The following is a 12,977-nucleotide window of genomic DNA, read 5'->3' on the forward strand; positions in this document are numbered from 1 at the left end:
GCCGCTTAGTGTGACTTCAATAACATTAGTACTCCTTGAGTGCTAATTTCTGTTTCAAAGTGCACAAAAGAAATGTTAAAACGTTGCCCACGAGAGATCAAACTGATTGTGTCAATACGTAATCTGCTAAACAGCCCCTAGGTATATTTTTAACTTAGAAGATTGGGAGAACATATCAAACGGAAGCCATTAAATGTGTCCTAAAATACAGAAAATGGCAATAAAATTTCTAGAAAATATTTGCTGCTTTGTACACGTGAAAAGGATCTAGGGGGCTTAGTAGACCACACGCTTAACATGAGTCAATAGTGTGATGCGGCAGCAAAAACCCCCAACCTAATGCTATTCTAGGAGGCATAGACAGAAGTACAGTGGTGCCTTGGGTTACATACGCTGCAGGTTACAGACTCCGCTAACCCAGAAATAGTACCTCAGGTTAAAAACTTTGCTTCAGGATGAGAACAGAAATCGTCCTCTGGCGGCGCGGCGGCAGCAGGAGGCCCCATTAGCTAAAGTGGTGCTTCAGGTTAAGAACAGTTTCAGGTTAAGAATGGACCTCCGAAACGTATTAAGTACCATATGTTCTGGCGTACAAGACGACTTTTTATCCCTGGAAAATCACCCCAAAAGTCGGGGGTTGTTTTATACACCGGGTATACGCATTGGGAAGGAGAGGGAGCCGGTGAGCAGAGGCGCCCCTTCTGCCATCGCTCTTCCTCCCTCCCCACAGAAGGGGACACGCAAAGTCCTTCCGAGCGTGGCGCACGCCTGCCCACCCGCCAAACGCCTCACCTCGGGATGCCGCTGCTGTGATGGAAGAGGCAGCGGAGGGGTGCGCGCTCTGGCCCTGGCGGCGCTCAAACTCTGTAACTCTAAAACTGAACAGCAAAAGTTGGGGGGTCGTCTTATACACCCAGTCGCCTAATATGCCAGAATCTACGGTACTTAACCCAAGGTACCACTGTATAATGTCTCTATTCTGCTTTGGTCAGATCACACTAGAAGTGCTGTGTGCAATTCTGGGCACCACAATTTAAGGAAGATTTTGACAAGAATGTGTGCAGAAGAGGGCAACCAAGATGATCAAGGGTCTGGAAACCAAGCCTTATGAGGAACAGTTGAGGGAACTGGGAATGTTTAACCTGGATAGGACACTGAGAGGAAATATGATAGCCACCTTCAGATATCTAAAAGGTTGCCCCATGGAAGCAAGCTTGTTTTCTCCTGCTTTGGAGTGTAGGACCTGAACCAACTTTTTCTGCCCACGGTGCTCCTGAAATTATATTATGTATAGCCACATAGTCCAGTCACTTGTAAACAGAAGCAAAAAATGTAGTTGCCCCTTTTCTTGGGAACCTCCCTCTTCCTCAAAAGAATTGTGCACTTTTGTGAGTCTCCCTGAGAATGTTTCCAAAAATGCCCTCTCACTTTGGTGGCCTGAGGAAGTGAGAGAAGACCTCCTTTGCCCAGCCCTTGTAATAATAACAGTGTGGGATTCACACACACATGCATTTTTTAAAAAATATATTGTGTCTCAAGGTTCAAGAGAGTTCCCAACCTTGGGACAAGCCTTTTTCCAAGGTGTGAGAAACTGGCACAGGCTGAAGCAACCTTCTTTAGCTTGCTCACCAATTACCCTGAGCACAGGTGCATGTGCCTGTGTGAAAGAAGGTACACTTGTTGATGTGTACAGCTCAGCTGGTGTGTACACAGACTGTCCACTAACTAAAGGCTGCATGTGAAGGCTGCAAGTGCAAGAGTACAGCTCCACTATTTGTGCAGCTCAGCATAGCGGGAGCTGGCGTTTGTCCACAGACAACTTTCCGGGTCATGTGGCCAGCATGACTAAGCCGCCACAGAACACCATGACGGGAGCAGCACACGGAAATGCTGTTTACCTTCCCGATGTAACTGTACCTATTTATCTACTTGCACTGGTGTGCTTTTGAACTGCTAGGTTGTCAGGAGCTGGGACAGAGCAACAGGAGCTCACTCCGTCGCGGTGATTCGAACCGCCGACCTTCCGATCGGCAAGCCCAAGAGGCTCAGTGGTTTGGTCCCCGGCCCCACCTGAATGGTGCAGCGAGACATTTAAAAGAATGATGCAGCAGGGAGCGTTGCACCATTTGGGTTTCAATCCAGGCAGCATCACATCCGTGCTGGTAGGAGATGCTTAAAAGTCCTCAAGCACTCTAACAAGCTGATTTTAAATTCCTTAAAGAAGAAACGGAGACGCCAACCACTGATCAGTTATAAGATTTTTTCTTTTTAGAATTCAAGCTTACACAGTAATCTATGCCCACTATAGTCATAATTACATATTAATATCTGCATACAAAAGCTATGTAAAAATTATATTCTTCCCCCAAATATACAAATTTTCTCTTCAGATAGTTTAAAACATTTGTGATCACATATTTTAATATAGCTTAGGCTGAAAAAATATTACCCATCTAGCATATCACTTAACACTGTTTGGAAAACAGAACAGAACAGAACAGAACAGAACAAAACATTTTTTTTTAATAATAAAAAAAAGATCCTATTCCAGAATCCTCTGTCTTTCAAATAAATTCATGTAACTTCAAACAGCCTCAGGGCATGACTCCAAAACACAGAAAGGGCAACTCTAAAACCCACCAGAATCTTTCCTATTTTTATTTTGTAAAGAACATAGTATTATATTGGGGGGGGGAATGAAGCCATTTTGAGGAATTTTAAAATTAAGAACATAAAGAAACAAGAGGGGAAATTACTCATTCATGCCCTGATATGATCTTATCCAACACTAGTGTAATTAAATAAAGTGTCTTTTTAATGTTTAACATTGTGCTCAGTAATTTACATCAATTCAATCCACACCGCGATGTAGATTTACATTTGATTGTCTTGTGCATAAATAAGGGTTCGCTTTTAAAAGTTAGGTAAACTGTGCAAATAGACAGTCACAAACAGCTTATTACTTGCACAATATTGCTTTTGAAGGCGACATCGTTGAATGTGGATCAATACACACAAGCAATGCAGACTCTCTTTGCATTTGCTAACATTTATACAACACAGTAAAAACTTTGTGAGAAAAGGCCATACCTTTTTTGTCATTGTGATTTTTTAAACTTTATTTTTTTAAAAAGCAACATTATTTTTGTTTTTAAAATAAATGTGCTCGCTTTGTTTTAAATATTTTACGTGGAAAATAAACCTCTACCGCTCTAGGATATCGTGTCTCTATAAAAATTTATATAAGGGTCATATCGTAGTAGTATCAAAAGGGAGTATCTGATAAATCTAGTTATTTGAATAAAGTTACAATAATAACAGGACAAACCAAAACTTCTCGCATAGGTCTTTGCTGTCTCCAGAGTTGCAAAAAGGCAGGCGAAGAAAACTTGCTTGTTAACGTAGCACATCTCAGGGCACAGTGTCTTTGCAATATTTGTCTCCCAAACCTCTCAACGACCGTGCGAGGCAAGGGGCAATTCTGGAATATAAGGCTGAGAGACAAGTGACTTGCCCAAGGTCACCCAGTAGGTCCTTAGGAGAGCGGGAAAATGTTGGTGAACCAAACAGTCTAAAATTCTTATCACCTAGATGAGGGACCGAGAAACTTCAGCCTTTCGCTTGTGGATGGACTCCAGCTCCCATTGTTCTTGACCACCGGCTGTGCCATCTGAGGCTACTGGGAGCTGGAGTCCGTGAACATCAGGAAAGCCAGAGATTCCCCAGCCCTGACCTAGACCAAACTGACTTTTTCAAACAAAGCAAAAAATGGATGCGTCTTCCCTGGTTTTGATTCTCATTGCTGACAGTGGGGGAAAGGGTTAGCCTTGCAAGCTATTTCTGAAAACCATAAGACTGGTTGGTTTTGCTTATGATTTATGCAGCGAGAAGAAGTCCGTATGACACCTACAAGTTAAGAGTTCCATAGCATAAACATAACATCACTAGCAATGACACGCTCCTCTTGCAGTCAGTAGCTTTGTCCAGGCAGATTCCGGAAGAGTAATCTTCCTTCCAATCCCGTTTTGATTTTGCTTCTCCTTTTCTGTGCTCCGCTCTGCGATGGAGTGATTATTTAGCACAAAGATAAAATCACAAATGTCCAATGTCTAAATTCCGACATCTGTATTTTGGCACAGTGTTGTTACTTTTAAGAAACTGCTATCTCACCATATAAATACATTGTCAAGAAATTACAGAACTCAGTTGCAACACAAACCCAGTGCAGCTTAAACATCTGTTTGTTTAGAGCAAGAAATAGTAAAGATGACACTTTTTTTTAAATAAGGATTTTTTTTTCATATAGAGAACACTCCACTTGCTACTATACCTAGAGCAGAAAGCAAAATTGAGAGCCATGTGGCACTGTCAACAAGCAGAAATAAACGCTGTGCAGTGTAAAAAATCATCTTTGTTGTGTTCTGCCAAAAGGCTCAATCCACACAGAAAAAAATACTGGGTGTAGGATTTGCCACTATGAGTAGTCGGTTCTGAAATCTACCCAAGACGCTGGCCATGATTTGACAAAACCTTATAGTTTACCAACCTTGGCAGGACTGAGGACTATGTTCATTTTTTTAAAAAATACCCCACACATATTTAAACAAACTAAGGACTCAAACATAGGTCCCAATTCTGCTCTCTCTCCCTGGTGTAAATGAACAGTGAAATCGCTGAAAAGCCTGTGGAGCTACAAATGTAAAAAACCGGAGTGACTGAAATAAGGATTTAACACCCTTACTTTTGCTAGACCGTCTCTGAAGTACAAAATGGCTATCGAGTTGTGATTGATGACTTGATGGTAACTTAAGTGAATTGGGCTGCCCTTACCTAGTGAGTCCCATTGAATTACGTAGGACTTACTTCTGAGTAGACATGCTTAGAGTTGCAGCCTTAAGTGTCTCTGAAGCATAGTGTGCATTGCTAACCAAGTACCACTTAACGTTTTTGTCTAAAAGGTGCTTTAGAATACTGAGTAACAAGGAACTAGTGACTTATGATGTTGGACAGTTGTCCTAAAGTGCCACCTGCAGCTTTGTGTCTCCCGTTCTCATCCATGATGGGAAATGCTCCTTATGAACAGAGGGATTCCTTGTTGCAAATGGCGGAAAGGGTGTTCCTCTGCCCTTAGAAAACAATGGGAAAGTTGTGGAGCTGGATGTGCAATGGGGCCAGTTGGCTGGGCTGGAAGCCTTCTTCTCTCTGGCAGAAGATGCTTTTCCTCCACTGCAAAGGAACCTTTGGGTACATCCCTCCAGAGTGTGATGACTATTTTGTTTGGAGAAAGTATTAAAAGTCATATTGGGACTTTGGGCCAGAGTAGGTGAGCCCCAGTGCTTTTCCCCCTAAAAAAATGCTCAGCGGTACTCTCATTTTGACTCAAGAAAATCACCATTTTATAGTTCAAATTGGGAAAAATAAATACAGTAAATGGACAAAGGTTCACAAAATGTTTAGGGGTATGCGTACCCCCAGGAAAAAAGCACTGGTGAGCCCCATAAATTGATCTTTCAGGCTGTAAGCCTATACCTACTTGACATGAGAGCAGGGGCCATCAAACTGAATGGGACTTGCTGGCGAGTAAACATGCATATGATTTCAGAATTAATTTATTAGTGGTCTGGGAGAGGCTGGAAGGCAGAAAATGTGAGCAGGGTCACGTTTTACCCTGCACCCTGACCTAAACTGGCTACCCACAAGCCGCTGCTTGCACCGTTATGGAAAATGCGCATACTGTACAGTAAAACCTCGGTTGTCAAACGTATTCCATTCCAGAATCCCGTTTGGCTTCCGAAATCTTCAACCACCCAGGCGTGGCTTCCGATTGGCTGCAAGAGCTTCTTGCACTCAAGTGGGAGCTGCGACGGATGTTCAGCTTCCGAAAAAACGTTCAAAAACCACAACACTTACTTCTGAGTTTTTGGCGTTCGGGAACCAAAACGTCTGATAATGGAGGTGTTCGGGAACCGAGGTTTGGCTACTAATATATTTTCCCTTATTGCCCACTAGGGCCAAGAGGGTGAAAGTCAGGAAGGCAGCAGTAGGCAGAGCAAGAGCCAATGACAGGTGCAGCCAACTAATTCTGGTTTTGTCCCCATCCTCCTCCCTGCTGACTCTCCCTGCAAGGCAGAGGCGGACTTGTAGGAGCCTAAGGTGGAGGAAGCAAGTAGCCGAGACCAGCCCCTGGACCGGTTGTAAGATAGAAGACATGCAGGTCTTCTTGGAGGAACTGAGATTGATGGGGCAGACGTCCCATTTGGTAATGGAGCAGCCTCCATGGCTAATGGCTCAAGCAAGAACCAGGAAGTGGGATTTTGATCAAGAAAATGCCAAATGGTTCTCATCTTATTACCCTGGGGCTACTTTTAAAAGATGAGAAGGGAGACAGTTGTCTTTGTGTGTCTGGGGCGCTGAAGCCTTTCAAGAAAAACAGCTCTTGACTAAATGGCTTTAAGGATGCACCCAGATCCAAAATGCTTGCCGTATTTCATTTCACGTTACTCTTTTGTTCCCTAGTAATCCAGTTTTAAAATTTACATGTTTCCTCCGCATGCAGGGTTCTCTGAATTGGGGACCCGAGTCTTTGAAATTTATATTAAGCAGTGCTGAATTCAGATGATTATGCCACACTTTCCCCACATGCGCTTGATGATATGTGCTGAGAAATGGGAAGAAACAGGGAAACTTCCAAGACAGGGGTGTGAAGTGCCTGCATTTCTGATATCATCAACTGCCCAGTTTAGCATCTGCTAAAAGAATTCGGCAAGGCCAAGGAGGAGTTGGGGCATCATGATGGAAATTCAGCATAAATGCTTGATTCTGTAGGGTTAGGGAAGGTACAAGTCCTCCATCTATACTGTGCATGGCCAAACTTGGCCCTCCAGATGTTTTAGGACTACAATTCCCATCATCCCTGACCACCGGTCCTGTTACCTAGGGATCCCAAAACATCTGGAGGGCCAAGTTTGGCCATGCCTGATGTACTAATCATGGGTGGTTTTCTGCTTTACTAACAGTGCAATGCTATACATGTCTACTCAAAAGTAAGTCCTATTGCATTCAGTGGGGCTTACTCCAGGTAACCGGGCACAGGATTGCAGCCTGAGGTTATGTTTTGTATAAAATATGCCAGGAAAGGTTTACAGACCATGGGAGGCAATAACCATGAGGAAGGTATCAGCAGCCCATGGTCTAGAGGACACCTTAAGTACTGCTCACCCACATCTATTTCCATAGGCCTTGCAAGCAAGATGGATGTTTGTGTAGATTGAACTGCAGTACTTTCAAACTCCACTAATCTCCTTATTAAGTAAGCTGACGAGGGCCAGTTCCAACTTGCGATGTATTTGCCTGTAATATTTGTAAAGCAGGTATTTGACAAGACACATTTATCTGGGCAGATGGTTGATCTATTTTGAATTTGTTCATCTTTTGGAGAAAAAAAATTCCCTGAGTTGATCCAATTGAATTTTTGGATAAGCATTTTCAAACGGCTTAAGCTGGTGAAAGAGACCAGGTGAAGCTTACTTTGAAACTTTGCATATTCTTATGCTATCAGAAGCTTATGAAACAAAAGGCATCACAAAAGCTCGCAATTGTCTCTTTTATGGCAACAAACGTCTCTCTGGAGACAGGTGATATTAGGTTCTGTAGACGTATCTGGCACCCGAGAGAATATTATGCAACCTCTTGGATGCCTCATTCATGAATTGATCTATGTTAACACTTTTCACTATGGATGTGGGTTATTACTCTTGCAGTAATAACTTTTGTAATGACTTCTGTTTTGCAGCAGTTAAAAAACAAAGGGAGTCAACGTGATGCCTTTGTTTCTTCTGTGACTGTTTAGGAGCCTCTCATTCTCCACCCCCACCCCCAAATTCATCTAGACTGTGAAAAATATATACGGCATGTTTAGGCATTTGCTAACATGGATCACAACCTAACCTAAGTCATTGAAATCAGTGAGTTTAAGCACACCTAACTCTGTATTGGATTGCGGGGCCATGGACTTGATTAATGTCCACCATGTGATGACACAGTTTGGTGCATGAGCACTCAAAAGACTTCCTTTGCTAATGGAATGAAGCATGGCTGATAAGAACTCTACCGTTCTCGTTTTGTCCACAGTGAAAGTCTTCCTGAGTACAGAATTTTTCCAGAATATACAATGGTGCTCTGGGTCTAGACTTCTAGCGATTGTTCTGGGCCGAAATGGCTCCCAAGGGTTTGTGGAATTGTCTCCTTCTTGCAACATGCCGCTTCTGGAACTAATGTTGATTGCCAAAGCTGTTTGCTATGTGGCACGGGACTTGTTGTTTCAGAAGTGCAGGCACTAAGCCCCTGCTGGCTGCGGCACGGACTAGATTCACGTTTCCTGGGGACCTTGCCCCAGGTTACAGTCGCTATGAGAGTGATTGTAGAGAGGCAGTGAAAGGGTCTATCGCCTTTGTTACTTACTGATATGTGAATGTACAGGGTAGTATGGAAGGATTCAAAAAGCGTACTTTGAGAATAAGCTGAACTGGGAAATGAAAAGAAAAGGGGGGGGGAGGGAAGGGCCTACCTGATGCATCATATAAAAAATGAGAGCAGTTCACAGCAAATAAGTTAGGTGTTCCATGAACTGCATATCTAGCCTGTTTAAATATCACCATCAGAACAGCCCCACATGCACTGATTCTTGATTAACAGAATACAGCAGCAGGAGAGCTTGTCCTACAGTTTGTTACTAATATATCAGAGGGAAAGAATTGTTTTCAGGGAAGGGGGAGAAAAAAGGAAAACCAAGTCTAAAATGCAACCCATTATCTTAACTAGGGAAAAGGATGAAGTGTAAAGGGCTTGGTTGGCGTAACTTTTAAAGCTGTTTTCCCTTTATGGTCAGTTTTATACAGATTTCTATAAAAGGAGAGACAGTAGTCATTTCAAATATTCTATGGTCGCATCTATACCACACATTAAAAGCACATGGCTTTCCCCAAAGTATCCTGGAAGTGTAATTTACCTCTCACAGAGCTGCAATTCCTAGCACGCTTAACAAACTACAGTTCCCAGGATTCTTCAGAGGAAGCCATGTGGATTAAATACATGGTGTGGATGTGACCTGTGAATTTAGCCCAGCTCTGCAAATGATTTTTGAATCTGGGTCTCGGAAAAGCATCCAGACAACCCATTTTCACCTCAAGATTCCGCCCACAATGTCAAGAAGGCCACTAGGAATGGATAGCAAGTCCCTACTGTGGTTGTGGGAATGGTCATTAAATTGCTGGAATGAAGTTGTAGAGTCTTAGGGCTATGTCAATTTCTCTTGCCTATGTTTCCGGGAGTGGCCAACATGGCCCCTTCTAGATGTCACGGACCATGTCACCAGTGGCCATGTTTGCTGGGGCTGATGAGAGTTGTGATCCACAACAACTGGATGCCACCATGTGGGCTGCCCCTGATTTATATGCTTGAGTTTTCAGAGAAATTCTGACTCTTCCTTTAAATTCTCCCAATCCAGAGTCACAGAAGTCATCAGACATGCAGAAAGTGCCCACACACACTCAGAAATGCCTTATTCAAATCGTGTGTGCCTATGGGTTTTCTGCATCTATAGAAATTAATGAGGTAGCCCTTGCAGCAGGGATGGGGAAGCTGTGCCCTCCATTTGCTGCTGGGTGCCAACTCCTATCAGCTCCAGCCACCATGGCCAAGGGTCTTCTGGAGGACCACCACAAGTTACCCATCCTCAATTTACAGGGGGATATTTTTGGTGTGCCTATCAGAGTTCCTGCATTCATAAGAAATGAATGGATCGAGCCCAAAACTATCAGGTTTCTCCTACTCCTCCCCAAAAGCCTGGATGATTAATACAGTCGTACCTTGGTTGTCGAACAGAATCTGTTCCGGAATTTCATTCGACTTCCGAAAACGTTTGAAAACCAAGGCACAGCTTCCGATTATAATATAATAATAATAATTTATTATTTATACCCCGCCCATCTGGGGTATAAATTGGCTGCAGGAGCTTCCTGAACTCAATCGGAAGCCGCAGAAACCCTGTCGGACGTTCAGGTTCCAAAGAACGTTTGCAAACCGGAACACTCACTTCCGGGTTTGCGGTGTTCAGGAGCCAAAACATTTGAGAACTAAGCTGTTTGAAAACCAAGGTACGACTATATAGCAATTTCCCCTATTTAGCAACATGAAGTCAAATTTGTTTTAGAAGACTTGGGGCAATGTAGGTTCCACATGTCAGTTCTTATTCTAGTAGGTGTGACTTTCGTTCACACATCCCAATAAAATATGGAAAATAGAAACAAACAAACGACTTTCCGCACTTTTTGGAGCACTGACCTATTAGGGTGTTTTTTTTTTAAGGATTTAAAAATACAAAAGGTTTTATTTATTTACTTGTAAGATACCCATTCTGATCTCAAAGCAATGATGGCAATTATGGAAGTCTTTGGCTAAATTAAGATGCACTCTCTTAAGAACTACTAAAAACCATGGTTGCAATCAGGTGAAAGTTAGGCATGGTTAAGTCCTATCGATTTCAGCTGGTACTTAGGCGAGCCTAACACTTGCTAGATTGTAGCAAATACCTCGTGTCCTGAAAGTGAGATAATACTGTACAAAATATGGCAGAATTAAAAAATATAAAGATCTGAGCATCTATTTGTTTCCGTACTAGTTCAGCTTATTTCCCCACCTCTCTCCAAGTAGTGATGAGTGTGAGCTTATGAGCACCTGAATGCTGGTGAATGAAACGGATTCATTTGTATTCCCAATGTCAAACTTTCAAAGGATTCACATCAAAAGGACACACACACACACACACACACACACACACACACACACAAATGCAATTGTCACAAGTACCCGCATTGAAGGGAGATCATCAATCGTGCCTATCAAAAATAATCCTCCAAACAAAAAACAAGGTGGAACAAAATGGAAATGGACACAAAAAAGAGAGAGAGAAAATACTAGGCAATGGAATGAAATGACAGACACCCAGTAGTGCTATAGGATTTTCAAGAACCTCTCCAGTCTTTTTAATCCTCAAAAACTTCCAGGAACAAAGGGGGAAAGAGTTCTGTTGGGCATTCCACCTTCATGTGCAGGAAGCGGCTAGCATGACAGGCGCCAATCATTCGTAGGTCCGTCACTTTCATCAGCAGTTTTGGCCAAAAGTGTGCAATGTGATGCTTTCTGTAATTAATGTAGTGTTCAAATGCCAGGAGGAAGCCCTCTTGGCACTTTTCTATTCTCTCGACGCTGACAAGACCCGGACGATCTGCATAATTTAGACGAAAGGCATAAGTTATTTCCTTACATCCACCCAGGACTACTTAAACAGTACCTTCTGCAGAGCTCAGTCAGATTTTAATAAATTGATATTGCTCAGTGGCAGGATCCCACAGTATTTCCCAATGCAAGTTGATGCTGACACAGCTTCCCTGAAGCTTCAGAGAACCAGAGTAAGGTAGTGGGTTGTCTCTTGGGCAAAACATCCCTATGAACATGGGATCCCTAGATCTATCCCTAGAACATGGGAGCAATTGCCAATTGAGAATTTTACCTTATATGTTTTGGTAAAACAATACAGTGGTACTTTGGTTTTCGAACGTAATCCGTTCTGGAAGACCGTTCGAGTTCTGAAACGTTCTAAAACAGCTGACAGCTAGGCCTCCAGAGCTTGCACTCAGCAGAAGCTGCGTGGCATGTTTGACTTCCGAGACACGTTCGAAAACGGAAGTACGGTATTTACTTCTGGGTTTATGGCGTCCGAAAACCGAAATGTTCGACTTCTGAGACATTCGAAAACCGAGGTACCGCTGTATATGTGCACACTAGGCTTAATTTTGCTCTCCCCATATTTATTTCCCTAGAGAAGTACTCTAGGGAGCCAGTGTGGTGTAGTGGCCAGAGTGTAAATTACTAAACTATTTTCATACTCACCTGAAGACATCAGCAGTACCGCCTGTAGGAGAGCGACTTCCGTGTCATCTAGGTTGAATGATGACAATGACATGCCCAGGTCAAAAATGGCATCTGATACAACTCCAAGACCCCCATTTTTCAGCTGGCCCCTGGTCACCGCCATCTCTCCATTCAGGGTCAAAGTCTCGCTCTCGGGGTCATAGCGAACTGCTGCTCTGAGGGACATAATCTCCATGCAACAACCTTTCAGAAGGATGATCTGGTCTTCACATGGCAGCTGCGGAGAATGGCAAGTGAGAATCAGTTTCCCTGCACTTAAGTGAAAGGCTAAACACTAAAAAATAAAATAAATATTGGCACCACCCCTGTATGCAGTTTCCTTGCACTCCTTCCCTTTATCACTTCCTTTGAAGTGATCACTAAAACCTGCCGAGAGAGTATTCTTAATAATGTCATCCACATGCCAGCTTCAAAGAAGTAATTGTCATTTTCCACCCTTCACTGAGACTTGGGGAATTACTGGAGAGTCAAGATGGGATAGATATACATTCAAAGCAGTTTAATTTATTATTACTATTTTGATTATGATGATGATTGTATAATTAATAAATCACTATCTATTACAGTAATATTATTGCAATGTGTCATACTTGGGGCTGCTTTTGAAAATGGCAGCTCATTCAGAAATCAGCAGAATTCATATTACACCAAATCTGGCACAACTGCACTAGCTACTGTTTTAGTCTCTCAAGCCCAATTCAAAATGTTGGTTTTGACCCATAAAGTCTTAGGTGGCTCAGGACCTCAACAACTGCCTCTCCCCACATAAACCAGCCTAGAACCTGCGATGATCATCGGAGGTCCTTCTCTGTGTGCCTCACCTGAGGGACATGAGAAATGGCCTTCTCAGTGGTGGTTCCTCACTTCTGGAACGTTCTCCCCCGGGAAGCACAACTGGTGCCATCTTTGTCTGGTTTTAGATGCCAGGCAAAAACATTTGCATTTAGGAAGGCCTTCAGTCCTTAATTGAGAGGGTAACTAGTTAT

At 42.9% G+C, this 12,977-nt stretch overlaps 1 protein-coding gene and 2 long non-coding RNA genes across 5 annotated transcripts in view; 1 reads left to right on the top strand and 2 right to left on the bottom strand.

Moving 5' to 3' along the window:
• Positions 1-7,902, top strand: part of LOC309325757 — a 29,680-nt gene extending 21,778 nt beyond the window's left edge. Inside the window, exon 3 of the long non-coding RNA XR_014149967.1 lies at positions 6,010-7,902. This is a non-coding gene — a long non-coding RNA (uncharacterized lncRNA). The remainder of the gene's footprint in view (positions 1-6,009) is intronic.
• Positions 2,247-9,286, bottom strand: LOC309325826. The gene is made up of 2 exons (XR_014150048.1): positions 6,950-9,286; positions 2,247-6,856 (listed from the first exon to the last, which is right to left on the bottom strand). It is a non-coding gene; the product is annotated as an uncharacterized lncRNA (long non-coding RNA).
• Positions 9,287-11,008: 1,722 nt separating this feature from the next.
• THRB (thyroid hormone receptor beta) overlaps positions 11,009-12,977 on the bottom strand; it is a 175,889-nt gene continuing 173,920 nt past the window's right edge. For all 3 annotated transcript variants that reach the window (XM_081833810.1, XM_081833809.1, XM_081833808.1), the window contains 2 exons: positions 11,950-12,208; positions 11,009-11,284 (listed from right to left, as the gene is read on the bottom strand). In XM_081833810.1, the coding sequence (XP_081689936.1) occupies positions 11,043-11,284; positions 11,950-12,208 (501 nt within the window). In that variant the 3' untranslated portion in view covers positions 11,009-11,042. The remainder of the gene's footprint in view (positions 11,285-11,949; positions 12,209-12,977) is intronic.

This window comes from Podarcis erhardii (assembly GCF_964252035.2).
Source record: "Podarcis erhardii genome assembly, chromosome: 12".
Taxonomy (NCBI): Eukaryota; Metazoa; Chordata; class Lepidosauria; order Squamata; family Lacertidae; genus Podarcis; species Podarcis erhardii.